Consider the following 27900-nt stretch of genomic DNA (forward strand, 5'->3'; position numbering starts at 1 on the left):
CTGGTCTACCACCATGCCGACGGCGAACACATGGGGGGGAGGGGGTGCTCGCTGACCCCTATGCTTTCTGGGAAATTACTTCCCCTGGGAATTCGAAGGCCCGAGGAGGCTGTTGGTAATGTCACTCTTGGCAACCAGCAGAGAGACGCTGACCCACGCACAGGGGCCTGCAGAGGAGGGTCCTCTGTTGGACAGAGACCAAGACCAGGGCAGGAGAAAGGTCGGATAAATCACTCAGCAGCGTTAGCAGTGGCGGCTCAGGCTAAGCCCAGGTTTATTTGCCAAACTGCAAAGGAAAGGGGTGATTAAGGAGACCAGGTCTGAGTGTGCTGTCCTCCTCTAGCGCTTTTTAGGTGGCCGTGGAAGATGGGGTGGGGGAGGGACCTGGCCTGAGGGGTGATGGGATTCAGGCAAACCGCTCCTGCTCTCTGGGGTGTCAGGAATGTGCTTTGTGATCTGTGATCTGCGGGGGGCAGAGCCGGGGGGGGGGGGGGGGGCGGGGGGGGCAGGGGGGGGGGCGGGGGGGGGGGCTGCGGAGCTTCCCGGCTCATCCGATCATGGCCATCACCCGGGGCAGCAGCTTCTGCTTTAAGGAAGGGTCTGCAGGGGGGAAGTCACCGGCCTTCAGGATGACTTCGTGGGCCTCTTGGAAAAGGGGCGGCCCCAGCTCGGCCTCCACGCGCTGGCTCCATGCAGCTAGCTTGGGTCGGCTGTCAAAGATCGGGCAGCCGGCACTCACGGGCTGCAGGGGAGAGGGGGCCAGGGCGGGGTAAGGGTGGGTGGGCGAGGCCAAGCAGCACCTGCCCGGTGTGGGGACCACATAGCTCCAGAAGAGGAGACCTCCAACATGCTCCATGTCCCAGCCCCGGGGTGGGGACTCACGTGCATCAGCTCCGTGATGGCTACCAGGTCCGCCAGGGAAATGTGGGGCCCCACCAGAAAGGCCTTGTCCTGGAGGAAATTGTCTTCCAGGATCTGCAGGGTCAGATCCAGCTCTGCCAGGGTGATTTCCAGGACCTCGGGAGAGACGGGCTCGCCCAGGACGACCGGGAACATGATCTGGCGGGTGGGCAGGCAAAGCGAGGGGAGCGAGAGGGGTGGTGGCTAGAGCCAGCCCAGCCTTGGGGGTAGAAAGGCAAGCAGCCTTGACCCCCAGCTTTGGAACTGCTTCCCTGGCTCCATACCCTGGGAAGGCCTGCAAGGAAATTCCCAAAGGACCCCTCTCTACTGAACTATTCCAGCCGCCGCCGTGAGCTCTGATTGGCTGAGCCTCAGAGACTTCTGCGGGACTCAGACCCCTTTAAGAATGGATCAAAGGGCCGAGACTGGTTTGGCTCAATGGATAGAGCGTCGGCTTGGGGACTGAAGGGTCCCGGGTTCGATTCCGGTCAAGGGCATGTACCTTGGTTGCGGGCATATCCCCGGTGGGGGGTGTGCAAGAGGCAGCTGATTGATGACTCTCTCTCATCGGTGTTTCTAACTCTCTGTCTCTCTCCCTTCCTCTCTGTATAAAATCAATAAAATATATTTATATATATATATATATATATATATATATATATATATATATATATAAAAGAATGGATCAAAGGGATTCTGAACCTTGTAAAGGGGAGGGAGCAGGCCCAGGAACTACCTATTTTATAACCTCTTTCCTCCTGACACAAAAGCAATCCCTCTGACAGTAGAAGTAATCAGGTGGGTGGGCTTTTAAGGTCTCCACCCTCATACAAACTGCAGAACCTAGAGCAAAACACACAAACCCCTTGAGCCTCGATCTCCCCAGCTATGATAGGGGAATAGCAGTATAAGGCTTGTATATAACAGTGAGTTTGGCTCAGTGGGTAGAGCATCAGCCTGCAGACTGAAGGATACTGGGTTCGATTTGAGTCAGGGCACATGCTCAGGATGCAGGCTCCATCCCCAGTAGGAACAGTGCAGGAAGCAGCTGATCAATGACTCTCTCTCATCATTGATGTTTCTCTCTCTCTCTCTCTCTCTCTCTCTCTCTCTCTCTCTCTCTCTCTCTCTCCCTTCCTCTCTGAAATCAATAATATATATATATAATTTTTTAAATTATATATTTAAATTTTTATATAAATAAATTGTTTTTAATGTACTCAATGGGCTTAACAGCATCCTGAGCACAACAGAAGGAAGGACGAGTGAAGGCGAAGTCAGGTCAGTAGAAACTACCCAAACGGAAGCGGAGAAGGGGACGGTGCCGGAGCCCTGAGGTGGCGCCCTCACTGCCCCGTCGGGGCCTCACCTTATGCCACAGGACCCGGAGGCAGTGCCTCCGCAGGTTCGTGTGCTGCCAGGACAGGTACTCATCCACGCGGGCACGAGCCTGCAGCTCCTGAGGGTACCAGTGGTCAGGGACCTTGAACTTGCGGGTCAGGTAGAGTAGGATGGCCACGCTGCAAGGGGAGGGAGGACATGAAGGGTGTAGAAAGGGCACTGAGGCCCTAGCTGGTGCGGCTCAGTGGACAGAGCGTCAGCCTGCAGACTGAAGGGCCCTGGGTTCGATTCCTGGTCAGGGCACATGGCTCCATCCCCAGTGTGGAGCGTGCAGGAGGCAGCCGCTCCATGATTCTCTCTCATCACGGATGTTTCTCTCTCTCCCTCTCCCTCCCTCTCTAAAGTCGATAAAAATATATTTAAAAGCAGAAGAAGCCCTAACCGGTTTGGCTCAGTGGATAGAGCGTCGGTCTGCGGACTGAAAGGTCCCAGGTTCGATTCCGGTCAGGGGCATGTACATTGGTTGCAGGCACATCCCCAGTAGGGGGTGTGCAGGAGGCAGCTGATGGATGTTTCTCTCTCATCGATGTTTCTAGCTCCCTATCCCTCTCCCTTCCTCTCTGTAAAAAATCAATAAAATATATTTTTAAATAAATAAATAAAGATAAAATAGAGGGTTGGGACAAGATGGCCCCGGCGAGGTCTGGGAGCAGCCCCGGGCCCCTGTTACCTCTCGGTCAAGGTGAAGTCACCGTCCTTCAGGGCCGGCACCTTCTGGACGGGGTTCACCAGGGCAAAGTCCTCGCTGAGGTGCTGGCCTGCGGAGAGAGCAGCGGGGTGGGCGGTCAGCGGAGAGCGCGGGGCCCTGCGCCCCTCGGCCCCTCCCCGCGGGATCCTGGCCTTGGCCCGAGTTTATCTAAGAGGTTTCTGCTCCTGCAGCTGCACCAGGGAGAGCCGCTGACGGACACGTAGGTCTCCACGGTCGCCCGGCCAGTGTTGCTGTCCACTGAGCCAAACGGGCCAGGGCAAGCTGCCCTACTTCTCCTCCCGGCGACCGTGGGTGCTGGGCCCAATGCCAGGACTCCGTGTGCCAGCGGGTCCTTGGGGCCTGGCCAAAGGGTGGAGGGTTCACCAAGCCTCCAAACCCGCCCCAGGGCACACCACGGAGCGCCCCCTCCTCCCCATCAGGGACAAGAGAAACAGGACAAAGTGGATAAAGGCAAAGTTAGAGGAAGAGAAGGAGGAGAGGGGAGAGGAGGGGGAGAGGAGGAGACAGAGGAGGAGAGGAGGAGGAGGAGGAAGAAGAAGAGATAGAGGAGGAGGAGGAGGAGGAGGAGGAGGAGGAGGAGGAGGAGAAGGGGGAAAGGAAGAAGGGGAGGGAGAGGAGGAGGAGGAGGAAAAGGAGGAAGAGAGGGAGGAGGGAGAGGAGGAGGAGGAGGAAGAAGAAGAGATAGAAGAGGAGGAGGAAGAAGAGATAGAGGAGGAGGAGGAGGAGGAGGAAGAAGAGACAGAGGAGGAGGAGGAGGAGGAGGAGGGGGAAGAGGGAGGGGTAGAAGGGGCTCCAGTGCAGACTGGGCGGAGCAGAGAAGGGCTGGAAGGTGTGGGCAGAGCGAGCTGTTGCAGAAGTTCCGATGGGAGGCTGCCCAGCGGGCTGGCCTCTGTCCCAGGCTCTGCCCTGGGCCGCCTCACCCTCTCCTCCTGCCGCCTCCCGGTCCCCCGGCCTGGGGCACCCCTTCTTCACCAGGCGGTCTCTCCTCCTCACTCATCTTTATCGGTATTTATTTAAGAGAGGGAGAGAGAGAGAGACATCCATGGAGAGAGAACCGGGGTGGGCTGCCTCTTGCACACACACACACACACTCACACACACACACACTCACACACACACACACACACACACACACACACTCACACACTCACACACTCACACACACACACACACACACTCACACACACACTCACACTCACACACACACTCACACACACACTCACACACTCACACACTCACACACACACACACCACACTCACACTCACACACACTCACACACACACTCACACACTCACACACACACACACTCACACACACACACACACTCACACACTCACACACACACTCACACACTCACACACACACACACACTCACACTCACACACTCACACACACACACTCACACACACACTCACACACACACTCACACACTCACACACACACTCACACTCACACTCACACACTCACACACACACACACTCACACTCACACACTCACACACACACACTCACACACACACTCACACTCACACTCACACACTCACACACACTCACACACACACACCACACACACACACTCACACACACACTCACACACTCACACACACTCACACACACACACACTCACACACACACTCACACTCACACTCACACACTCACACACACTCACACACACTCACACACACACACACTCACACACACTCACACTCACACTCACACACACACTCACACACTCACACACACACTCACACTCACACACACTCACACACACACTCACACTCACACACACACTCACACACTCACACACACACTCACACTCACACTCACACACACACTCACACACTCACACACACACTCACACTCACACACACTCACACTCACTCACACACACACCCGCCTGGGGGCCGCGCCCGCACCCAGGCATGCGCCCGGGCCTCGGGTTCCCAGGGGGATGCTCTGCCCACAGGTCTCTCCTCCTGGACCTGGGAGCGTCCGGGTGGCTCGCCGTTCTCCGCGATGGAGAGGAGGGGGCCCGGGAGGGGGTCCCCGGCCCCCAGCGACGCCTGGCCTCCCGGCTCCTCCCCGGACGCCGCCGCCGGGCCCACCTTTGAGCAGCTCCACGATGCGCAGCTCGAAGGGGATGCTGTTCTTCTTGGCGAAGATGTAGACGGCGCGGCAGGGCTGCGACAGCAGGTCCAGGAAGAGCTCCAGGCCCATGGCGGCGGCGGACCGCAGCTCCGGGCGCTGCGCGGAGCCCAGCGGACTGGTTCGCAGCGAGGCCACGCCCCCTGGCGGTCATTCCGGGGCCAACGGCTGGCGACGCCCCGACGGGGCGGGCGGGCGAGCTGGAGCCTGGGGCTCCGGCCCAGCCAAAGGGGGTGGGGGCAATGGGCGGGTCCCCCCTCTGAGGGTCAGGCGGAGGGCTCCCAGCCCCAGGGCTCTGTGGCTGGCTCGTTGGATTTATTTTATTTTATTTTATTTTATTTTATTGTTTTAAATATATTTATTGATTTTTTTCAGAGAGGAAGAGAGAGGGATAGAGGTTAGAAACATTGATAAGAGAGAATCATGGACCAGCTGCCTCCTGCACACCCCCTACTGGGGATGTTCCCTGTAACCCAGGTGCATGGCCTTGACCGGAATTGAACTGGGACCTTTCAGTCCACAGGCTGATGCTCCATCCACTGAGCCAAACCGGTTTTGGCTGGCTCGTTGGATTTAGAATCACAGCCTCCAGTTTCACCTGGTAGTGTCTCAGAGCATCTCCTGTCACCCCCATTTCACAGGTGAAGGCCCAGGCGTGACTGCAGACCCAGAAAGTCTGCGGATATGAGACATGCAGAGGTGGGGGGGGGGCTGGCTTTGCCTGACTGTGTTCAAGGTGAAGTAACGAGCCGAGACCGGTTTGGCTCAGTGGATAGAGCATCGGCCTGCGGACTGAAGGGTCCCAGGTTCGAGTCCAGTCAAGGGCAGCATGTACCTTGGTTGCGAGCACATCCCCAGTGGGAGGGTGAGCAGGAGGCAGCTGATCGATGATTCTCTCTCATCGATGTTTCTAACTCTCTATCCCTCTCCCTCCCTCTCTGTAAAAAAAATCAATAAAAATTTATTTTAAAAAAGATGGAGAAACGAGGTGCAGAGAAGGAAAGAGGCAGTCCCAGCGATTGGGGGGGGGGGGCAGTGCCCACCCACCAGGAAGACCGAGGTGGTGAGGCCCCCGGGTGTGCGAGAGGAGGGGATCCAGCCGCCACGCAATGCCCACCGTGGCCCAGGGCTCTGACGCGCCTCTGTGGTGCCTGGAGCTAAGGGCATGGGGTCCGGGGCCAGATCTTTCCGGTTTATTCCAGTGCATTCAGAGAACACGCCTCGTTAGGAGACCTATCTGTTTCAACGTGTTGGGACTTTACGGCCTGACACGTGGTCTGTCACGGAGAACATCCCACATGCCCTGGAAGAGAATGTTTATTCTGCTGCTCTTTGTGTGTTTTTTGTTTTAAATTTGTTTCGTTTTTAATCCTCACCCAAGGATATGCTTTCCATTGATTTTTAAAGAGAGTGGAAGAGAGAGGGAAAGACAGAAACATCGATGTGAGAGAAACACCTCAGTGGGTTGCCTCCTGCATGGGCCCTGACCGGGGCCCGGCCCAGGGAGGAGCCTGCAACAGAGGCGATGTGCCTTTGACTGGAATCGAACCCGGGACCCTTAGGTCCACAGGCGAAAGTTCTATCCCCGATCCAAACTGGCTAGGGCTATTCTGCTGTTCTTGAGTGTTCTCTCCCTCTCTCTCTCTCTCTGTAATGTATTTATAATATATAATATATATATAATATCGATATATATACAATATAATATAGAGGCCTGTTGTGTGATGTTTGTGCAGGAATAGGCCTTCCTTCCCGGGCTCCCTCCCCGCTCCCCAGCAGCCCCGTGCCCACCCCGGGCGCAGGCTCGGCAGCCGTGGCGGTGGTCCCGGCTCTTTATTGGACAAAGAAACAGTGGGTTTTGGTGTCCGTCCTCGGAACGGAGGCTCCGAGGGCTGAGCAGCCGGCGCCGTGGGGGCGGCTCCTACTTCAGCTTCTGCAGCAGGTCAACGATCCTCTCCTTGACCGACGGGTCCAGCGTGGAGCAGTCCCACTCGCCCAGCTTCGTCAGCCGGTTGTGGGCCTCCCAGAAGAGGTTGGGGCCGATGCTCAGCTCCACCCGCATGCGCCACTCGGACAGCCTGGGGCTGGACTGGAAGACATTGTAGTTGCCCCCCATGGGCTGCAGGGGGGGAGGGACAGAGCAGAAGGCGCGGTCACCTGGGGCCCAGCGCCCCCCCCCCCGGCTCCTCCCTCAGCCTCAGTCACAGGCTCCGTCACGGAGGTGGGGTGGGGATGGGAGCTCCGGGACCCCCCAGGCTCCTGGTCACTAGTCTTGGTCCAAGGTCTCAAATCCCTCTCTGGGGGAGCCCTGGCCGACGTGGCTCCTCCTTTTCCCAGTGGGAAGCCGCCTGTGGGTCACGCCTTCTCCCAGAGACCCACGGTGTCCCCGATGAGGGTGGGAGGAACCGCCCCTCCCCATGTCCAGCTCCCTCTGTGGTCCGGCAAGGGGGCTGGCGTGGGAGACCCAGCAGACAGCGAGAGGGGCCTGCACCCAGTGTGTGCGGGAGGCCCATGGCGGGCGGGCGAGAGGGAAACGCAGGGGCTCTCCTACGGAGAAAATCTACAACGGGTTTTCCCGGGCCGATCTGCAAGGTGGCCAGTTGCAAAGACACCAGCCAGGCTCTAAACTGGCCATCCTGCCCGGCCTGCGTGGCTCAGCGATTGAGCGGCGACCTGTGAACCAGGAGGTCATGGTTCGGTTCCCGGTCAGGGGCACAGGCCTGGGCTGTGGGCTCCATCCCCAGTGGGGGGCGTGCAGGAGGCAGCCAGTGGATGAGTCTCTCGCATCATGGATGTTTCTCTCGATCCCTCCCTCTCCTCTTTCCTCTCTGAAATCAATAAAAATATGTTTGAAAAATAAATAAACTGGGCTGGACCGGGCTGCCTCCCCTGCATGCAGGTCTGCCCCCACGCGCTCCGCGGACGCCCCTCAGACCCAGCGGTGGGGGAGCTGCTCTGCGCAGCCCTCTGAGACTCGGAAAAGAAGCCCTACAGCCGGAAGGACACTTTGGAAGCTTCTGGACACTGCCTGGGCGTCCACCAGGAGGCAGAGGCATCTAGAATCCCAGCTGACTGACCCAAGAAATCTGTGCTCTCCTCCCTGCCCCAGGCTCGGCCTCCCCCTCCCCGTCCCCACACACACTCAGGAATGCAGCGTGGATGCTAGCAATCCCCCTCTATGGTTCAAAGCTCTGTTCGCCCTGGCCGGTTGGCTCAGTGGATAGAGCATCAGCCTGCGGACGGAAGGGTCCCGGGTCCAATTCCAGTCAAGGGCACATACCCAGGCTGTGGGCTTGATTCCCAGTGGGAGGAGTGCAGGAGGCAGCCGATCTATGATTCTCATCATTGATGTTTCTTTCTCTCTCTCTCTCTCTCTCCCTTCTCCCTTCCTCTCTGAAATCAATCAAGATATATATATTTTTATTTTTATTTTTAAAATATATTTATTGATTGATTTCAGAGAGGACGGAAGAACGAAAGAGAGATAGAAACATCAATGATGAGAGAGAATGATCGATCCGCTGCCTCCTGCACATTCCCCACTGGGGATCATTGAGCCTGCAACCTGGGCATGTGCCCTTGGCCCGAATCGAACCCGGGACCCTTCAGTCCGCAGGCCGACGCTCTATCCACTGAGCCACACTGGCCAGGGCAAGATATATTCAAAACAAAACAAAACAAAAAACTGTTTCCTGTGGCCCCGATGGAGTGCGCCACCCCCAGGCCCGCCTCCTCGCCGTCTGTCTGTCCCCGGCTGCCTCCCGCCCGCAGGGCCCTCACCTGCATCATCTCCACCAGGGCCACCAGGTCGGCCAGAGAGATGTTGTCCCCGGTGATGAAGTTCCGGTCCTGAAGGAACCGCTCCTCAAACAGCTGCAGGTTCTGCTTCACCTCGGCCAGCACCTCCTCCACCTTCTCCGCTGGCACCTCCTCGCCTGTGATCATGGGGATCAGGAGCTGGGGGCCCGGGAGAGGATGGAGGAGGCGGCCGCACCCAGGCTCCCCCCCCGAGCCTCCAGCTGCGGCGGCCTTGTCTCGGGCTGATTGCCTCTCTCCATCCCACCGCGTCCCCGGCCCCGGATCTAAGCTCGGGCCGTTTCGGACAACCCCACGCTCCCCAGGCCGGCAGCCTTGGAGCGAAGACAGAGCCACGCGGCCCACGCGAGCAGCAGGTGCCACCGTGTAGTCGGTGTGAGTACACTCGACGACGCTCCACCACAAAATCACCGGTGTGGCTCAGTGGATAGAGCGTCGGCCTGCAGACGCGAGGGTCCCAGGTTCAATCCCAGTCAAGGGCATGGACCTCGGTTGCGGGCACATCCCCAGTAGGGGGGTGTGCAGGAGGCAGCTGATGGATGTTTCTCTCTCATCGATGTTTCTAACTCTCTATCCCTCTCCCTTCCTCTCTGTAAAAAAAAAAAAAAAAAAATCAATAAAGTATATATATTTTTTAGAATCGCCTGACGATGACTTTCTCGGAACAGATCCCCCGTGAAGCGTCACATAACTGTCATGTGTCATCTTTATTTATTTATTTATTATTTTAAATGCTAAATAGATCTCCATACTTTCCGTTTTCAAATTTTATTTATTTATTTTTAAATATATTTTATTGATTTTTTTTACAGAAGGGAAAGGAGATAGTTAGAAACATCGATGAGAGAAAAACATCCACCAGCTGCCTCCTGCACATACCCTATCGGGGATGAGCCCGCAACCAAGGCACATGCCCTTGACCGGAATCGAACCTGGGACCCTTCAGTCCGCAGGCCGGCGCTCTATCCACTGAGCCACACCGGCTTCGGCTCACGTGTCATCTTTAGATGCCTGGTGTCCCCAGGCCCTTGGACTCTGATCTATTCCAGCTGAGAACGAAACGTCTGGAGTCCCGTCCTGGTTTAAGTGACACCTGTCTCCCCCCGTCCCCTCTCCCCCGCCGCCCCCCCCCCGCCCTTCTCCGGGTCTTTCCAAGGCTCTTTGACGCCCAGCGGTCACCTCGCTCCTCCCTGCTCCGCGAGGAGGCGGCGAGGAAGGCAGTGGAGAGAGTGAGGCTGGGGCAGAGGGGCACTGCTAAGCCCCCTCACCTTGATCCAGAGGACCTTGCTCATGGGCAGCTGGATGGCCGTGTACTGCCAGGCCATGAACTCGTCGACGCGGGCGCGCGTGTGCAGGTCCGGCGGGTACCAGTAGGAGGGGGCGCTGTACTTGCGGCACAGGTAGAGGAGGACGGCCACACTGCGGGGCGGACAGGGAGGGCGCTGCTCAGGCCGGCGGCTCGGCTGCACCAGCCACCCCCCCAGGGAGGCCTCCCCCGCAGGCAGAGCTCCCGCCCTCCACCCCCCCTCCGTGGGCTCTAGGCACAGACAGCCCTCCAGCGGAAGGGGGAGCCCAAAGGCTGCGGGGAGGGCCAGCAGCCCGCTGGTCCGCGAGGGCCCGCCAGCCGGTCCCCTCCCTGCTTTCTGTTTGTTTTCATACAGTTTCATTGATTTTAGAGGAGGAAGAGGGACAGAGAGATAGAAACATCAATGCTGAATCATTGCCAAAACCGGTGTGGCTCAGTGGTAGAGCGTCGGCCTGCGGACTGAAGGGTCCCAGGTTCGATTCTGGTAAAGGGCATGGACCTTGGTTGCGGGCACATCCCCAGTAGGGGTGTGCAAGAGGCAGCTGATCGATGACTCTCTCTCAATATTTCTAACTCTCTATCCCTCTCTCTTCCTCTCTGTTAAAAATCAATAAAATATATATATATATATATATATATATATATATTTAAAAATGCTGAATCATTGGTCGGCTGGCTCCTGCACGCTCCCTACAGGGGATCGAGCCTTAAACCCCGGGCATGTGCCCCTGACTGGAATCAAACCCAAGACCCTTGAGTCCTCAGGCTGAGAGGCTCTATCCACTGAGCCAAACCGCCTGGCATAGCTGGTGACCTTGGTCAGGTGGGGCCTGGGAATGGGGAGCTGGGGGAGTGGAGAGAAGAGAGTGAACTGGCAGCAGAGGGATGAGTCACCGGGGGAGGCTTAAGAGGCAGGTGCGATTTGATTCGCTGGCCCAACAGCCCTGCCTGAACCGCACCCAGCGCGGCCGGGGTGAACCGGAGGTGGCCGGTGAGGGATTGAAGCAGATAGACAAGAAGATACCACTGGGGCTGGGCAGATCACTGTGCCCAGATGAGGACCCAGTGAGAGCTGTAAGCCGAAGCTTTATTTTGTAATCAGGTCACACAGAGCAAAGCAAGGGGAGGGGTCAGCATGTCTCCAGTGTTCTTGCGAGTTTCAAATCCATGTCCTCACTCACGCTGAGCTTTGGCAGCACTGCTGCCCCGCCCGCAGCCCGTTAGCTGCCCAGGAACAAGGAAGAACTATAGGGTCAGGCTTAACTGTGCCTGGGGGGGGGCTCTGCCCTCCAAGCTGGGACTTGTATGTGGCTCTGCCATTGATCAGTCTGAGGCCTGACCCCATAGCTGCCCCCTACACCTGCCCTTTCTTTTTTCTTGTTCTTCTTCTTTTTTTCTTTTTCTTTTTAAATATATTTTATTGATTTTTAACAGAGAGAAAGGGAAAGAGATAGAAACGTCAATGAGAGAGATGTGCCCACAACCAATGTACATGCCCTTGACTGGAATCGAGCCTGGGACCTTTCAGTCCGCAGACCGACGCTCTACCACTGAGCCAAACCAGCTTCGGCCTTTTTCTTTTTAATATATGTTTTATTGATTTTTCACAGAGAGGAAGAGAGAGGGATAGAGAGTTAGAAACATCGATGAGAGAGAAACATCCATCAGCTGCCTCCTGCAAAACCCCTACTGGGGATGTGTCCGCAACCAAGGTCCATGCCCTTGACCGGAATCGAACCTGGGACCTTTCTGTCCGCAGGCCGACGCTCTATCCACTGAGCCACACCGGTTTCGGCTACACCTGCCCTTTCTGTGACCTCTGGGAGCACCACCCTTGGGGGCCAGTTCCTGGGTCACATCTGCTCTGGGGAGACCTGCCAGTGGCTCCCGGGCCCCTGCCTGGACCACTTCTGGAGCTCGGTTTTGGGTCCTCGGGGCGTTATGCTTCTCCTTGGCTAGTGGCCCGTCTTTGTGGCGTCTGGGGGCCATGGTCCAGGGTCAGCACCAGCAGGCCAGCCGCAGGAGGAGCAGAGACAGCTGGTGGCAGGGCCCCGGGCAGACGGTTACCTTTCCGATAAGACGAATTTCCCATCTTTGAGGCTGGGCAGCTTCTTCAGGGGGTTGATCTCGCTGTACTCCTTGCTGTGGTGGTAACCTGCGCGGGGCCGGAAAGAGAGGCTGCAGACACCCCTGGGAAGAGAGAGCCAGGCATCCCGGAGGCAGACATGTCCTTCTCTCCATGTGCTCACCAGGGGAAACCGAGGCCCAGAGGACATCATGGCTCGCCCCAGGTCAGAGAGCAAGTCAGGGAAGGTCACGGGCCTGGGGTCAGGACTCCTGCTCCTGTTCAGGCTCCGTGACCAGGAGGACCCTCTCCCTCCCAGAAGCTGGAGGGTGCCGGTCTCACCCGCAACTCTGGGGCCTGCAGGCACCGCCGGCAGCCTAGCACACAGCTGGAATTCAACAAAAGAGCCTTTCACATGCAGCCGACCCCGTGTGGAACTCTCCCGTGACCAGCTGTCTCTGGCTGGAACATTTTTGGGCTCCACCTCGTTCATTTCTGGAGCACTGGGTATAGGCTCCCACAAGCTGAGCTTTACTTTATTTTATTGATTTTTTACGGAGAGGAAGGGAGAGGGACAGAGTCAGAAACATCGATGAGAGAGAAGCATCGATCAGCTGCCTCCTGCACACACCCCACTGGGGATGTGCCCGCAACCAAGGTACAGGCCCTTGACCGGAATCGAACCCGGGACCCTTCAGTCCGGAGGCTGATACTCTAGCCACTGAGCCAAACCAAGTTAGGGCCATGCTGAGCTTTTAAAGCCGCCTCTGAGCTTGGGAGAGGGGAGTCCTGGAGACCAGCCCCCGAGCTTCACTGGGTCTGTGTCACCCTGAGCAGCTGTGAATGCTGGGGGAGGATGGTGTAGACCGAAGCTGACTCTTAGATGTGAGACGGCCAGACACCTCTGTACCTTTTCCGACATCCTCAATGGGTGCCGCCGTTAACAAGAGTTTAGTCCCGCGAGGAGAAGGTGAGGGCACCGGGTGGGAGCCCAGGGGCCACTCTGCAGCACTCTCCTCCCCCTTTGCCCTCCAAGAGCCGGGCAGCATCAGACGGGACAGACGCACGGCCTGCACTTCCCTCGGAAACCTGTGCTTCCCCTGCAGGGTCTGGGTAGAGGCGCCTCCCTCCTGGTCTTCGGCTCTGCTTTTCAGAAACACCCCGCCTCGTGCTCTGCCTGCTCCCGGACCAGGCCCGCCCTGACCTGACCTGGTAAAGACACCCCTCTCTCCAGAGCTCCCCACCGCCAGGTGCGGTCACGCTGTCGCTCCACATCCTGCATCACCCCCTTCACACCTCCCCCCACTCACACACAGACACCTCTGACGGCCTGGCCACCGGTGCCGACCTTTCAGCAGGTCCACAAACTGGAAGTCGAAGGGGATGCCGTTCTTCCTGGCGAAGATGTAGACGGCGCGGCAGGACGCCGACAGCAGGTCCAGGTAGAGCTCCAGGCCCATGGCCGAGACGTGGAACGGGCGCCCCCAGCCACCGCCTGCAGGCCCTGACCCCAGCGAGGTGCAGCCTGAGCCCGGCTCCCGCCCAGGCCAGCAGCCCGCGTTCTGGAACTCCTGCTTCACTGGGGATTGTCCCGAGGCCCTGCAACCTGGAACCCTGGCAGCAGCGAGGATTCTGAGGAGACAGGAGGAGGCCGGGGAGGGGTCCCTGACTCTGCCCTTCCCCTCCCTCAGGGCCGGTGCGTGAAAGGGGTTCGCTCCAGGGAATCCCTTCCCAGGGCCAGGCCTTCCTTGTGGAGGGAGGACGGGCATCGAGATCCAGCCCTGGAAGGTTCCAGAAGCAGAGATGGGAAGTAGGCCCTGACCAATCGAACCCGAACTGTGGCTAGAAAAAGACAGGGAGAAAGAGGAGCCCAGCCCCAGTCAGGATGCACGTGGGAGGCAACAAATCCATGTGCCTCTCACATCGATGTTTCTCTCTCTCTCTCTCTCTCTCCCCCCCTCTCCCCCTCCCTCTCCCTCTCCCTCTCCCCTCCCTCTCTTCCACTCTCTAAAAATCAATGGAAAAAATACCCTCCAGTGAGGAATAAAAAAGAAATGGGCCTGAGGTCTGTGCCCTTCCCTCAAGCCCACTTCCTCCCTGACCGGCTGGGGCCCTCCTGGCCTTGTGGGCATGGCAGCAGGTCCAGCTGTATCCCTGCCAGGGCTCGGCCCTGGGTTTCCCAGAAGCTGGGTCCCAGCCTGGCCCTCTCCCTCACCCACAGGGCGAGCCCACGGACACCCCGCCATCCTGCTCCCCGCCCTGACCCGCGCCTGACACAGCCTGGTGGCCTCACAGTCCTTCAGGGAGTGGTGACAGGCACGCAGGCCGAGGAGCTGCAGGGGCAAAGTTCAGGGCTTTAGGCCCTCCCTCCCACTATTTCTCTCTCTCTCTCTCTCTCTCTCTCTCTCTCACACACACACACACACACACACACACACACACTCGGGCGCGCGCACTCACGCATGCACACACATGCGTGTACCCCATGCCCCACCCGCCCCCAAACCAGGCCTTGCCTCTGTCCTGACCTGGTAAAGACACCCCTCTCTCCAGAGCTCCCCACCGCAGGGTGCACCCCCAACTCCCTGGAGCTCAGGCCCTAGGCATCTCCCCTCCTCCTCATCCCACCCACCCCTCTACCGCCAGGTGCGGTCACGCTGTCGCTCCACATCCTGCATCTCCCCCCTCACACCTCCCCTCACTCACACACAGACACCTCTGACGGCCTGGTCAACGGCACAGCCTCCGGGCCCCCGCCCTGCCTCCACCCGGGCCCTTGGTCCTGGTCCACACGCAACACAGGGGACTTGGGTGTGTTTTTTTAATTTTTTTAATTGATTTCAGAGAGGAAAGGAGAGGAAGAGAGGGATAGAAACAGTAATGATGAGAGAGCATCATGGGTCAGCTGCCTCCTGCACGCCCCCCACTGGGGATCAGCCCGCAACCCAGGCACATGCCCTGGACCGGAATCAAACTCGGGACCCTTCCATCTGCAGGCCGACGCTCTATCCACTGAGCCGCACTGTCTAGGGCTGCATGGTGGGTTTCAGGTGCCATTTCTCCGGCACCAGAGAGGCGGCCGAGGACAGCGGGGGGCCGGCCTGTGCAGACTCCTCCAGCCGGAGGGGGAGCGGAGATGTGAGGGAGAGGGGAAAGGGACAGGTCAGACACGGAAGGAAGGAAGGAACGGGGCTCGCCTTGGGCCGCCAGCCCCCGCCGCCCTCAGGGGATCCTGGAGAGGCGCAGCAGCATCCAGTGGCGGAACTCCGCGGGGGGCTGCGGGAGCTGCTTGCTGGCCGCCTGCGCCAGGACGTTCAGGATGGGGCCGTGGGCCTCCCGGCACAGATCGGCCCCCAGGACGGCCTCCACCCGCCCGCGCCACGCAGCCAGCCGCGGCCGGCCCGCAAACACGTCACGGCCCATAGCCACCACCTGTGGGCGTTGGAGACAGGGTGTAAGCTGGCAAGGTCCCAGCCTTCTAGCCCCCCTACCCTACCCACACAGTGTTCCCAGACCTGTGTGGATGGCGACCATCAGGAGAATGAGAGCCACCTTTCATGGCGTGCCAAAAAGTCTATTTACTGAGATTTGCTGCACCGAGAATCTGTCCTGCTCTGTCTCTCCCTCGGAGATTGAGAGGAACAAAGAGTACATTCCTCTTGACAGACCTCCCATTCCGTGTTTGGTGTGTAAAAAGCATCACACAGTTAATAAACTGGCTACCTGTAGTCCTCCGGACCCCGCGTTCCTGTCTGTCTTTCTCTTCTCAATTCCCACCCCCCTACCGTCAGGCTGGCCCTGGCATGGGGGATGAGGGCGGGACAGTGAGTGGGATACGGAGGTCCTGATGCCAGGAGCCTTGTCCAGCTGCCATGTGAGTGAGGCCCAGGCAGTGTGCGCACCGCAGGCCTGAGAGCACCAGACAGCCCAGGCCCAGCGGCTGCGCCTCGACCTGTGCACCAGGAGGTCAGGGTTCGATCCCCGGTCAAGGGCACAGGCCCGGGTTGTGGGCTCGATCCTCAGTGTGGGGTGTGGAGGAGGCAGCCGATCCATGATTCTTTCTCTCCTCCCTTCCTCTCTAAAATCAATAAAAATATACATATGTATAAATAATAATAGTCCTAGTTGGTGTGGCTCAGTGGATAGTGTCGGCCTATGGACTGGAGGGTTCCAGGTTCGATTCCAGTTAAGGGCACATGCTCAGGTTGCAGGCTCGACCCCCAGTGAGGGGGGCGTGTGGGAGGCAGCTGATTGATGATGATTCGCCCTCATCATTGATGTTTCCATCTCTATCTCTCTCTCTCTTCCTTTCTGAAATCAATAAAAATATATTTAAAATTATAATGAAATATATATATACATTAAGAATATATATATATATATATATATATATATAAATGTATTTTATTGATTCTTTACAGAGAGGGAGAGATAGTTAGAAACATCGATGAGAGAGAAACATCGACCAGCTGCCTCCTGCACCCCCCTACTGGGGATGTGCCCGCAACCAAGGTCCATGCCCTTGACCGGAATCCAACCTGGGACCCTTCAGTCCGCAGGCCGATGCTCTATCCACTGAGCCACACCGGTTAGGGCTAAAAAATATATTTTTTAAAAAGCACCGGGAGGAAACCCCGCCCCCCCAGGAGGGAAGCAGAGGGTGGGGCTGCAGCAACGGGTTCAGCCAGAGCGCTCTGGGGGGCCTCCAGGCCTCAGCGCTGCGGTCGGAGGACGCGGCCCGCACAGGCCGCTCCCCGCCACGCTCGTACCTGCATCAGCTCCTCCAGGGCCAGGAGGTCCGCCAGCGTCAGCTGCGGGCCGGCGAGGAAGGCCTTGTCCCCCAGCACCTGCTCCTCCAGCTGCTGCAGCGCGCTGTCCACCGCCGCCCTGTTGCGCGTCACCTTCTCCTCGGGCACTGGCGCCCCGATGTGCGGTGCCAGCACCTGGCACAGGCCACGTGCAGGCTCAGCCTGTGGCCCCGCCTCCTCCCAGGCCCCTGGCAGGTAACTGCCCCCCCAGTTCCCCTCCCCCGAACGGCGCCCCTCACCTGGGTCCACAGGCTCACCCCAAAGGTGCCCCGGATGAAGTCTGCGTGCCAGCCCAGGTACTCGTGGACGCGGGCGCGGGCCTGCAGGTCGGCTGGGTACCAGTGGTCCGCCGCCTGGTACTTACAGCTCAGGTAAATCAGGATGGCCACGCTGGGGACAGGCGTGGGGGGAGGGGGAGCTGTGAGAAGACCTGGGCCTTCATTCCCGGCTGCCCCACCCCCTGGGACCTGGGGCTTGTCTGCTTTTGAGGGCTGGCCTCCCGTCCCTCCCCTGCTCCCGGGCGCTGCCGCCTCTCGCCCCTGACTGTCCCCCTGAGGCTCCTTTCTTAGTCTTGAGCACTAAGTCTCGGCCAGCCCCTCTGTTCCGGACTTCAAGAACCTCTTCGCAGCCGAGCCGGTTTGGCTCAGTGGACAGAACATCAGTCTGTGGTCTAAAGCGTCCCAGGTTCAATTCCCAGGTTGCCGGCTGGATCCCCGGTAGGGGGTGCGCAGGAGGCAGCCAGTCAATCAATGATTCTCTCACATCACTGATCTCTCTCTCTCTCTCTCTCTCTCTCTCTCTCTCTCTCTCTCTCTCTCTCCCCCCCCCCTTTCCCTTCCTCTCTGAAATCAATATAAATATATATTTTTTTAAAAGAGAAAGAGCGTCGGCCTGGGGACTGAAAGGTTCCAGGTTCGATTCCGGTCAAGGGCATGTGCCTTGGTTTCGGGCACATCTCCAGCGGGAGGCTCGCAGGAGGCAGCTGGTTGATGTTTCTAATTCTCAATCCCTCTCCCTTCCTCTCTGTAAAAAAATCAATAAAATATATTTAAGAGAGGGGGGGGGGAGGGAGGGAGAGAGGTGCAGGGATGCGCTGTGTCACCCCGGGAGCCCCAGGCCACCCTGGCTCACGCCCAGCCACCTGCTCCCATCCCACCTTCCCCTCGGCCCTCGGGCGGTGCCTGTGGGTCCGGGGGCCGCAGCGGGGGAGCCAGGGCCCGCGGGCCAGCCTCGGAGGCGGCGGGAAGGAGCATACCTCTGGTGCAGGATGAAGTCGCCGTCCTTGAGGATGGGCACCACCTGCGGGCTGCCAGCCGGCAAGAACCCCTGGAGGTGCTGCCCTGCGGAGAAGGGGGTCAGAAAGGCCTGCACCCCGGCCTTGGGCTCCGTGGGCGAGCACGGACCCAGGAACCGAGCGCTCAGCAGTTCCTCCAGGTCAGGGCACAGGCCCGGGTTGCAGGGTCCAAGGGGTGGGGGGCAGCGTGCAGGAGGCACCCGATCCATGATTCTCTCCCATCATTGATGTTTCTCTCCCTCTCCCTCTCTCTCTCTCTCTCTCTCTCCCTTCCTCTCTATAGAATAAAAAAAATGTTTTTAAAATAGAAAAGGCTGCCGAAACCAGCGTCGTATTGGGGACTGAAGGGTCTCGGGTTCGATTCCGGTCAAGGGCATGGACCTTGGTTGCGAGCACATCCCCGGTGGGGGGTGTGCAAGAGGCAGCTGATCGATGACTCTCTCTCATCGATGTTTCCATAATAACTCTCTATCCCTCTCCCTTCCTCTCTGTACAAAATAAAATATATTTTAAAAAAATAAAAATATTACATCAAAAATATATTTTAAAATAGAAAAGGCTGAGGACAAGCACACCTCCTCCACCAGAGCCCCTGCCAGGCTGGGAACAGCGGGGCTGGGTGGGGGGCTGGTGTCGCTGGGCTCCTGCCCTGCCACCTTCGGGAGTGGCGATGGGGCTGCGCTGGGTGCTGCCAGGGACTGCAGTGGGTGAGGAGAAGTTATCAGACAGGGCTGGGGTGAGCAAGGGGAGGGGTGCCAGTCCCCCGGGTCTCCAGGGCTTTGGGGACTTGAGGCATGCTGTTTGGGGGTGCCTCTGGAAACCAGCTTTCTCCCCATCCGAGCGGAACAGGACCCCCTTTCAGGGAAGGCCTGTGGCCTGCCCCAGCCACCCGGCTCAGAGGAGACAGCAGGGCAGTGGGGGCTCTGCCCACCGTGGGACCGCAGGGGGCCGCAGGGAGCCGCAGGGCGAGGAGCCAAGGAGCCAGGGGACCAGAGGGTGCACGGGCCTCGGGGAGCTGCGGGGCTGGGAGCCAGGGGGTGCACGGGCCTCGGGGAGCTGCGGGCGGGGAGCCAGGGGGTGCACGGGCCTCGGGGAGCTGCGGGCGGGGAGCCAGGGGGTGCACGGGCCTCGGGGAGCTGCGGGGCGGGGAGCTGCGGGGCGGGGAGCCAGGGGGTGCACGGGCCTCGGGGAGCTGCGGGCGGGGAGCCAGGGGGTGCACGGGCCTCGGGGAGCTGCGCGGCGGGGAGCCAGGGGGTGCACGGGCCTCGGGGAGCTGCGGGGCGGGGAGCCAGGGGGTGCACGGGCCTCGGGGAGCTGCGGGGCGGGGAGCCAGGGGGTGCACGGGCCTCGGGGAGCTGCGGGGCGGGGAGCCAGGGGGTGCACGGGCCTCGGGGAGCTGCGCGGCGGGGAGCCAGGGGGTGCACGGGCCGCGGACGCCCCGCCGGCCGGGCCCACCTTTGAGCAGCTCCACGGGGCGCAGCTCGAAGGGGACGCCGATCTTCTTGGCGAAGATGTAGACGGCGCGGCAGGGCTGCGACAGCAGGTCCAGGTAGAGCTCCAGGCCCATGGCGGCGGGTGGCGGGAGGGCAGGCTGCACGATGGGCGATGGTGGCCGGAGCCCGGTCCCAGGAAATAGGGCCGAGCCCCGCCCCCGTGCGGGCGCCCCGCCCGAACCAATGTCCAGTCCGCCCGGCCCTGCGGGTGAAGTTCTACAAACACTTTTGTTTGTTTGCTCTGAGGTTGATTTGCTCAGACCTCGCCGGGCTCCGGGTCCCAGGCCACATCCGGCTGCCAATGCCCCGCGGGTGCGGTTCGGCCGCGGCTCGTGCGCCAGCATCTCTCCCCAGAGCCGCGCGCACGGCCCGTGGGGAGGGGGAGGGGGCGCCCGTGGGGAGGGGGAGGGGGCGCCCGTGGGGAGGGGGAGGGGGCGCCCGTGGGGGGGGGGAGGGGGCGCCCGTGGGGAGGGAGAGGGGGCGCCCCGTGGGGGGGGGGAGGGGGCGCCCGTGGGGAGGGGGAGGGGGCGCCCGTGGGGAGGGGGAGGGGGCGCCCCGTGGGGAGGGGGGGGGGGCGCCCGCGGGGAGGGGGAGGGGGCGCCCGTGGGGAGGGGGAGGGGGCGCCCGTGGGGAGGGGGAGGGGGCGCCCGTGGGGAGGGGGAGGGGGCGCCCGTGGGGAGGGAGAGGGGGGCGCCCGTGGGGAGGGGGAGGGGGCGCCCGTGGGGAGGGGGAGGAGGCGCCCGTGGGGAGGGGGAGGGGGCGCCCGTGGGGAGGGGGAGGGGGCGCCCGTGGGGAGGGGGAGGGGGCGCCCCGTGGGGGAGGGGGAGGGGGCGCCCGTGGGAGGGGGAGGGGGCGCCCGTGGGGAGGGGGAGGGGCGCCCGTGGGGAGGGGGGAGGGGGAGGGGGCGCCCGTGGGGAGGGGGAGGGGGCGCCCGTGGGGAGGGGGAGGGGGCGCCCGTGGGGGGGGGGGGGGGGCGCCCGTGGGGAGGGGGAGGGGGCGCCGTGGGGAGGGGGAGGGGGCGGCCCGTGGGAGGGGGAGGGGGCGCCCGTGGGAGGGGGAGGAGGGGGCGCCCGTGGGGAGGGGGAGGGGGCGCCCGTGGGGAGGGGAGGGGGCGCCCGTGGGGAGGGGAGGGCGCGCCCCGTGGGGAGGGGGAGGGGGGCGCCCCGTGGGGAGGGGGAGGGGGGCGCCCCGTGGGGAGGGAGAGGGGGCGCCCCGTGGGGAGGGAGAGGGGGCGCCCGTGGGGAGGGGGAGGGGGCGCCCGTGGGGAGGGGGAGGGGGCGCCCGTGGGGAGGGGGGGGGGGCGCCCGTGGGGAGGGGGAGGGGGCGCCCGTGGGGAGGGGGAGGGGGCGCCCGTGGGGGGGGGAGGGGGCGCGCCGTGGGGAGGGAGAGGGGGCGCCCGTGGGGAGGGGGAGGGGGCGCGCCCGTGGGGAGGGAGAGGGGGCGCCCGTGGGGAGGGGGAGGGGGCGCCCGTGGGGAGGGAGAGGGGGGCGCCCGTGGGGAGGGGAGGGGGCGCTCGTGGGGAGGGGGAGGGGGGCGCCCTGTGGGGAGGGGGAGGGGGCGCCCGTGGGGAGGGGGAGGGGGCGCCCGTGGGGAGGGGGAGGGGCGCGCCCCGTGGGGAGGGGGAGGGGGGCGCCCCGGGGGAAGGGGGAGGGGAGGGTGACGCCCCCTCTGGAGGCTGAGCCAAAGTGCCAGGAGTTTTCATTTAAGTGATTATTCACAAGTATCTGTACTTTCTTTTTCTTTTTCTTTTTTTCCCCTCTTTTAATGTATTTTATTGATTTTTTACAGAGAGGAAGGGAGAGGGATAGAGTTAGAAACATCGATGAGGGAGAATCATCGATCAGCTGCCTCCTGCACACCCCCTACCGGGGTTGTGCCCGCAACCAAGGTACATGCCCTTGACCGGAATCGAACTCGGGACCTTTCAGTCCGCAGACCGACGCTCTATCCACCGAGCCAAACCGATTTCAGCTGTACTTTCTTTTTTCAAAAGATGTTTGAGAGAGGGAGGGAGGGAGGGAGGGAGGGTGGAAGGAGGAGAGTGAGAAATATTTATATGAGAACTGCCTCCTGCACGCCCCCTACTGGGGATTGAGCCTACCATCGGCAACCTGGGGACATGCCCTGACCGGGAGGAATCCAGCCTTGACCCCTGGTTCACGGCTCAGGTGCCCAGCCGGCCGGGGTGAACTGGAGGTGGCCGGTGAGGGATTGAAGCAGACAGACAAGAAGATGCCATTGGGGCCGGGCGGATCACTGTGCCCGGATGAGGACCCAGTGAGAGCTCTAAGCCAAAGCTTTATTTTGTAATCAGGTCACACAGAGCAAAGCAAGGGGAGGGGTCAGCATGTCTCCAGGGTTCTAGCGAGTTTCAAATCCATGTCCTCACTCACGCCGAGCTTTGGCAGCACTGCTGCCCCGCCCGCAGCCCGCTAGCTGCCCAGCAACAAGGGACGCTGTAAGGCCAGGCTTCACTGTGCTGGGGGGGCTCTGCCCTCCAAGCTGGGGCTTGTATGTGGCTCTGCCCCGGGCCAGTCTGAGGCCTGACCCCATGGCCGCCCCCTACACCCACCCACCTAGCCACACCGGCCGGGCTTAGGTTATTTTGTGCAGGAACAAGCTAAAACCTTCGTGCTCACAGAAGGTCTTTGCAAACAACAAACATTGAGCCAGCTAACCCTCCTCTGAGATGCCTGCCTCCTGGCAGGCCCCTGGCTCAGCATTTTCCTCGCCTTCACTTTGCCCTCAGAGCGGGCACTGCCAGGACCCAGGCTGCTGGGGTCGCTGACCAGGGCAGTTTCCCGCCCAGCCCCGCCCCCGGCCCCGCCCCCGGCCCCACCCCGCTGGGTCCCACCTATCTGGCCCCGCCCCGCCATGGCTCCGCCCCTTAGTCCCGCCGCCGCCGCCTGGTCCCACGTGTCTGGCCCCGCCCCGCCCCCTGGCCCGGCCCCGCGCGGAGCATGCTGGGAGTGGACAGAATCACCCGCCAGGCCCTGGTCACGTGAGCGGAGCTGGAGGGAGGGAGGTGGAGGTTCGTTGACAGGTTGCCCTGGCAACAGACAGCTCCAGCAACGGGCGCTGGGCACGCGCTGGACCGTTAAGCTCCGTTAAACTCGCCCGGGTGACCCAACGGCCACTGCGCCCGGGACCCGAGGGTGCTGGGCGGGGCCGGGGGCGTGTCTCACATTGTTTCGGACCCTGGGCAGAAGGCAAAGGTCGGGGACTCCGGCTGTGCTGTGCCCACGGGGCGTGTCGAGAGGCAGGAGCTGTGCAGAGCCCCGAAGGGGAGGCCGGGGAGGGAAGCCAGGGAGGCAGGGAAAGAGGGGTGAAGTCCAAAAGCGAGGGGGGGAGAGAACGGGGATGGGGGGAATGAAAGCGGGGACGCCTCCCCCCGAGCTGAGCCGGTGGCTCCCTTTCCCGGCCCTCAGAGCCAGTCCCTGAGCGGAGCATGCTCTGCCCTCCGCATCCGGGAGGCCTGATGTTCCTCACGTACAAGAGGGGGTAGGGGGCGCGGCCAGGGGGTGAAGGCTGGGGGACGGGGACATAGAAGGAGGAGCAGAAGCTCTGCTGACCTGAATCCAGAGCCCGGCCTGGAGCAGGAAGGGGCCTGAGAGGTGGCTCGCTGGGGGGGCTGGCGGTCTAACCACGCTCTTGCTGGCGCCTACGGCTCCCTCTTACCCACTCTGAGACTTACCTTCGCCTCTGGGGTCCTTTCCTCCGGGTGAAGGAGGGGAGAGGGTCAGAGGGACGGGGGCCATGCAAGGAGGGAACGCCAGTGGGAGGGGAGGGAGGGAAGGGAGGGGACCCCTCGGAGGGGGGCTCAGCCTGCTGAGTAGACACCGGCTTTAAGAGATGTCCCATGTCGGGGGTGTCTGGGTGTGGTGGGGACCACGTGTGCGGCTGGGGGTGCCGGGGAGGCCCCTCTCAGCAATCCTCGTCAATGAATGGGGAGACTTCACGGGGGATCCACTTCATGGGGCTCGGCCACCACCACGCACCCATCGTGTTCCTGCTCTGTGCACCCCTCGCCCGGGGCGCCTCGGGGCCTCAGCCCACGCTCTGGGCAGGGGTCTCCCCAGGACGTGGGCGAATGGCCCGGTGCCTTTCGGGAACATCGCTGACGGGGAGGTGGGAGCGCCCCTTGTTTTCTGAGGCTGTTTGGTCCTCTGTGAGACACGCACTGCTCGGCCCCCTCCGTTCCCGGGCTGGGCCGGGACCTCCGAGAGGCACAGGTGCTTTTAAAGAGTGCGGCCCGGCTGCCTGGGCTCGGGGACCAGGAGGCCACGGTTTGATTTCCCTTCGGGACACGTGCTCAGGTTGGGGGCTCCATCCCCAGTCCGGGGTGTGCAGGAGGCAGCCGATCCATGATTCTCACCCTTGATGTTTCTCTCTCTCTCCCTTTCCTTTCAAAAAACAAAAAATAAAAATAAAGGGTATGGGGCCCTTTCCAGAAAGCCCCGTCCCCGTGGCCTGGGCATCGCTGGGGCAGAGAGGGGCTGGAGCCGAGCTGTGCAGGCGCCACATTCCCGCTGCCCCGTCCGCCAGGAGGGAGGGCCGGGGCCACTTGATCGGCAAGCAGACCGTTTGCCGTCATTTCTCCTGGGTCCCAGCCTGTGTTTGAACCCTCGCTCTCCCCCTCGCTAGTTGAGTGATGTCCACCAAAGCCATGGCAGCTTTCCTGCCGCAGTAGAACTAAGAGAACCTGTAAAGGAAACCCTATAAAAGCCAGGGCATGCCCTCGCTGGGGTGGCTCCCTGGACAGCGTCTGCCTGCAGACCTAAGGGTCCCAGCTTCGATTCTGATCAAGGGCATGTACCTCGGTTGCAGTCTCCTCCGGCCTGGGGCCCTGGTCGGAGCACTAGCAGGAGGCAAGTCTCTCTCGCATCGATGTCTCTCCCTCTCTCTTCTCCTCTCCCTAAAAACCAATGAAAAATGTCCTCGAGTGAGGATTAAACAAAATAAATGTCCTCACGAGCAGAGAGAGGCGTGGACAGGAACCCGGAAGGCTGGTCCGCCCTGAAGCTCTGAAAGGCCAGAGCCAACCGCCCACTGTCTAGACAGCGGTAGCTGAAGCAGTCTCTGCCTTTTACGTAAATCCTGTTCATGTTCTGTCATGGGAATTGCCCGTCTAAGGGCTGTGGGTGGACCCCAAAACTGGAATAAAAGGGATAGCGAGGCTGGAGCAAAGCGAAGTCCTTCCCCTTTGCTGGGCTCCCGCCTGGCCCCCCGTATTTCCAGATTAATATTTTCTGGTCTCTTTCCTTTGCGTGTGGCCTTCTAAGAAGGAAGCCCGAACCCTGAACCACGTGGGACAAGGGGGGGGGGTACACACTCGCAACTGACTGCCCAAGTGGGGCAGCGCAGATAAGCCCCGGGCTGCGCACCTGAAGCTCATATGACGATGTGTGTCAGCTGTGGCTGAAAAAAATAACACGTAAAGGCATTCCTGGCTCCAGAGGGAGCGGCTGCGGCGGGGGAGGAGCCCGGCCGGGCACCAGGGAGGGGCGGCTATTTTGTCGCCACTGGAATGGCCCTGGGACAAAGCCCCGCAGCGCCGGACCCCCCAGGGGCCTTGGTTTCACTCCCTCTGCAGCGCCCTCACCTGGCTCAGCCTCAGCACCCGCCTGCGTGCCTAAAGGTTGCAGGTTCGGTTCCAGGTCCAGGGCACGAGGTTAACCCCCCGGCTCAGGTCAGGGCGTGTGCGGAAGGCAGCCAATCGATGTGTCTCTTTCATATGGATGCTTCTATTATCTCCCCCTCGCTCCTCCCGCTCTCTCTAAAAAAGTCTGGTCCATAAGAAAGGGGGGACTGGGAAGATTTGGTTGGAAAAGGAGCTGAACAGAAGACCAGGTCATGGTCAGCACACGAAATAAGCAGACCTCTTTTTTTAAAAAAGGAGATTGTTTGGAGTCAGAACAGAAATTAGGATTTTACACGCCGCCCCCCTCCTCCCGAAAAATACATGAATGATCACAGACTCAAAAACAATATCCTGACAAATTTTTCTTTTTTAAAAAAAAGATGTTTTACTTAACTGCTGGGCACAACCTCGCCTTTAAAAAGTACTGTGTTTCTCTCTTTCCGCATTCACGGAAAAGGAACGGGTCCGGTTCCTGAGGAGAGGGGGCTGGGGATTGAGAAATAAAAGAAAGAAACGGGATGCAGAGATAGAAACAAAGCTGGGAGCCGGGTGGAACTGCGCCTTCTGTGATGGAGCCCACGCAGAGTGCTTGTTTATATAACCCCCAAACAACTGCACGTGTCACCAAACTTAGGATCCAAGGAGCTTATTTGCATTCTTGAGAAGGCCCGAGAATTCCTGGTGCTTGACCGGACTTACATATCAAAGTCGCCCTCCCAGACCCTGGGCAGAGTTGAGTCGGCACTTTGGGGGAAGCGTGTGCCCAGGGAGTTCAGCTGACTTAATGAACCGCATGCCTTCCCGGGGGGCCCTCTGGTTACTTTCCACAGGGCCATGATTTCCTAACGTTTCCTACAGAAAGAATAGGTGGTCCTGCCGCCTTTTTTCCCTTAAATTTCTTTATTGAGTCCTAGCCAGCTTGGCGTCAGCCTGCAGACTGAGGGTCCCAGGTTCGATTCTGGCCAAGGGCACGTGCCTGGGTTGCGGGCTCCATCCCCAGTAGGAGGTGTGCAGGAGGCAGCCAATCAATGATTCTCTCTCATCATTGATGTTTCTGTCTTTCTCCTTCTCCCTTCCTCTCTGAAATAATAAATATATAGTTTTAAAGTTTTCCTTTATTGATTGAGGTATCACATATCGGCGGTTGGGGTGTCCCAGGAGCCATGTATGCACCCACACAGCTCTAACTCGGTACACCCAGGAGAGATTTCAAAGCACATGAATCTGTCCCATATAACGGCCCCCAGTTTTACCTTCCCCTTAGCCACGGCCCAAATGGCCGCAGCTACGCCCCCAGGGGGCGGGAGACAGAGGGACTGGCAATGGAGGGGGACGGCGAGCCTCCCTCAACTCAAAGCCTGACGGCTGACGGCATTGCCGGGCCCGCCCAGGGCACCCCGTCACCTTGGTGTTCGTCCTTCCCTGATGAACTGCAGCGGGACAGGTGTCAGGCGGCCCCGGAGAGGGCGCTCTGGGGGAGACAGCCTTGGAACAGGATGGGGGGCCGCCTGCCTCTTAACTTGGCTAATTTTGTGTTGGCCCACAAGCTCCCCAGCCCACCTGCCTCCCTCCACCCCCGGCCCGCACATGGGCAGAGCGGGGAGGTCCCTGAGGTTTGAGCCCACCCCACGCACCACTCCTGGGCGGGAAGAGGGTCCCAGCCGGCTGGCAGAGTTCTCCCTGCTGAGCCCCCACCCTGCCCTCTCCTGGCGCACAGCTGGGCAGGCTGGCCTCGGAGGTCTGGAAGGGACAGGGTGGCAGCCGGGAACGCACGGGTCTCAGACCCGCCGGGCCCGCCGGGCCGCTATGGGCTGCTGGAAATTCGTCCATGTCGTGAGGGGAGGGCAGACGGGAGAGAAAAAGTGCAGACTTGGGAGAAAAAGGCCGCAGCCTGGAAGGAGGGCAGTGGTGAGGGTGGCTCTTTTCCTGTGGCCGCCCCTGGGGCTGGGGGCCCTGAGGCTGGGGGCCCTGGGGCTGGGGGGCCCTGAGGCTGGGGGCCCCTGGGGCTGGGGGGCCCTGAGGCTGGGGGCCCTGGGGCTGGGGGGCCCTGAGGCTGGGGGCCCCTGGGGCTGGGGGGCCCTGAGGCTGGGGGGCCCTGAGGCTGGGGGGCCCTGAGGCTGGGGGCCCTGAGGCTGGGGGGCCCTGAGGCTGGGCCCTGAGGCTGGGGGCCCTGAGGCTGGGGGGCCTGAGGCTGGGGGGCCCTGAGGCTGGGGGGCCCTGAGGCTGGGCCCTGAGGCTGGGGGGCCCTGAGGCTGGGCCCTGAGGCTGGGGGGCCCTGAGGCTGGGGGGCCCTGAGGCTGGGGGGCCCTGAGGCTGGGGGCC

The 27900-nt window shown here is 61.0% G+C and overlaps 2 protein-coding genes across 4 annotated transcripts; both read right to left on the reverse strand.

Annotated features, from left to right (window-relative positions):
* Positions 1-243: 243 nt before the first annotated feature.
* Positions 244-20084, reverse strand: LOC118710421 (glutathione S-transferase theta-1). Of its 3 annotated transcripts, none has more exons than XM_045576113.1 (5): positions 19900-20084; positions 2972-3059; positions 2270-2420; positions 883-1059; positions 244-742 (listed from the first exon to the last, which is right to left on the reverse strand). In XM_045576113.1, exons 1-5 carry the CDS (start codon positions 20009-20011, stop codon positions 548-550), a joined length of 723 nt encoding a protein of 240 aa, XP_045432069.1. In that variant the 5' UTR covers positions 20012-20084; the 3' UTR covers positions 244-547. The 3 variants fall into 3 exon arrangements, with proteins under 3 accessions (XP_045432069.1, XP_036278821.1, XP_036278820.1); XM_036422928.2 differs by lacking the exon at positions 19900-20084 and adding an exon at positions 5116-5274; XM_036422927.2 differs by lacking the exons at positions 244-742; positions 883-1059; positions 2270-2420; positions 2972-3059 and adding exons at positions 15290-15774; positions 17112-17285; positions 17390-17540; positions 18406-18490 and having other exon boundaries at positions 19900-20071.
* On the reverse strand, positions 6916-13875 carry LOC118710426 (glutathione S-transferase theta-4). Its single transcript, XM_036422931.2, has 5 exons — positions 13691-13875; positions 12345-12432; positions 10240-10390; positions 8936-9112; positions 6916-7274 (listed from the first exon to the last, which is right to left on the reverse strand). Exons 1-5 carry the CDS (start codon positions 13800-13802, stop codon positions 7077-7079), a joined length of 726 nt encoding a protein of 241 aa, XP_036278824.1. The 5' UTR covers positions 13803-13875; the 3' UTR covers positions 6916-7076.
* Positions 20085-27900: the final 7816 nt, after the last annotated feature.

This window comes from Pipistrellus kuhlii, unplaced genomic scaffold (genome assembly GCF_014108245.1).
Source record: "Pipistrellus kuhlii isolate mPipKuh1 unplaced genomic scaffold, mPipKuh1.p scaffold_m20_p_74, whole genome shotgun sequence".
Lineage (NCBI taxonomy): Eukaryota > Metazoa > Chordata > Mammalia > Chiroptera > Vespertilionidae > Pipistrellus > Pipistrellus kuhlii.

Coding starts and splice junctions, on each gene's coding strand:
- LOC118710426 (XM_036422931.2), bottom strand. CDS start 13,802: ATGGGCCTGGAGCTCTACCTGGACCTGCTGTCGGCGTCCTGCCGCGCC. Junction 12,433..13,690: donor GTTTGTGGACCTGCTGAAAG/GTCGGCACCGGT, acceptor GGCCCCGCGCAG/GTTACCACCACAGCAAGGAG. Junction 7,275..8,935: donor CCCTGGTGGAGATGATGCAG/GTGAGGGCCCTG, acceptor CCCCCCCTGCAG/CCCATGGGGGGCAACTACAA.
- LOC118710421 (XM_036422927.2), bottom strand. CDS start 20,011: ATGGGCCTGGAGCTCTACCTGGACCTGCTGTCGCAGCCCTGCCGCGCC. Junction 17,286..17,389: donor GGGTGAGCCTGTGGACCCAG/GTGAGGGGCGCC, acceptor GGCCTGTGCCAG/GTGCTGGCACCGCACATCGG. Junction 15,775..17,111: donor CCCTGGAGGAGCTGATGCAG/GTACGAGCGTGG, acceptor CAACGCCCACAG/GTGGTGGCTATGGGCCGTGA.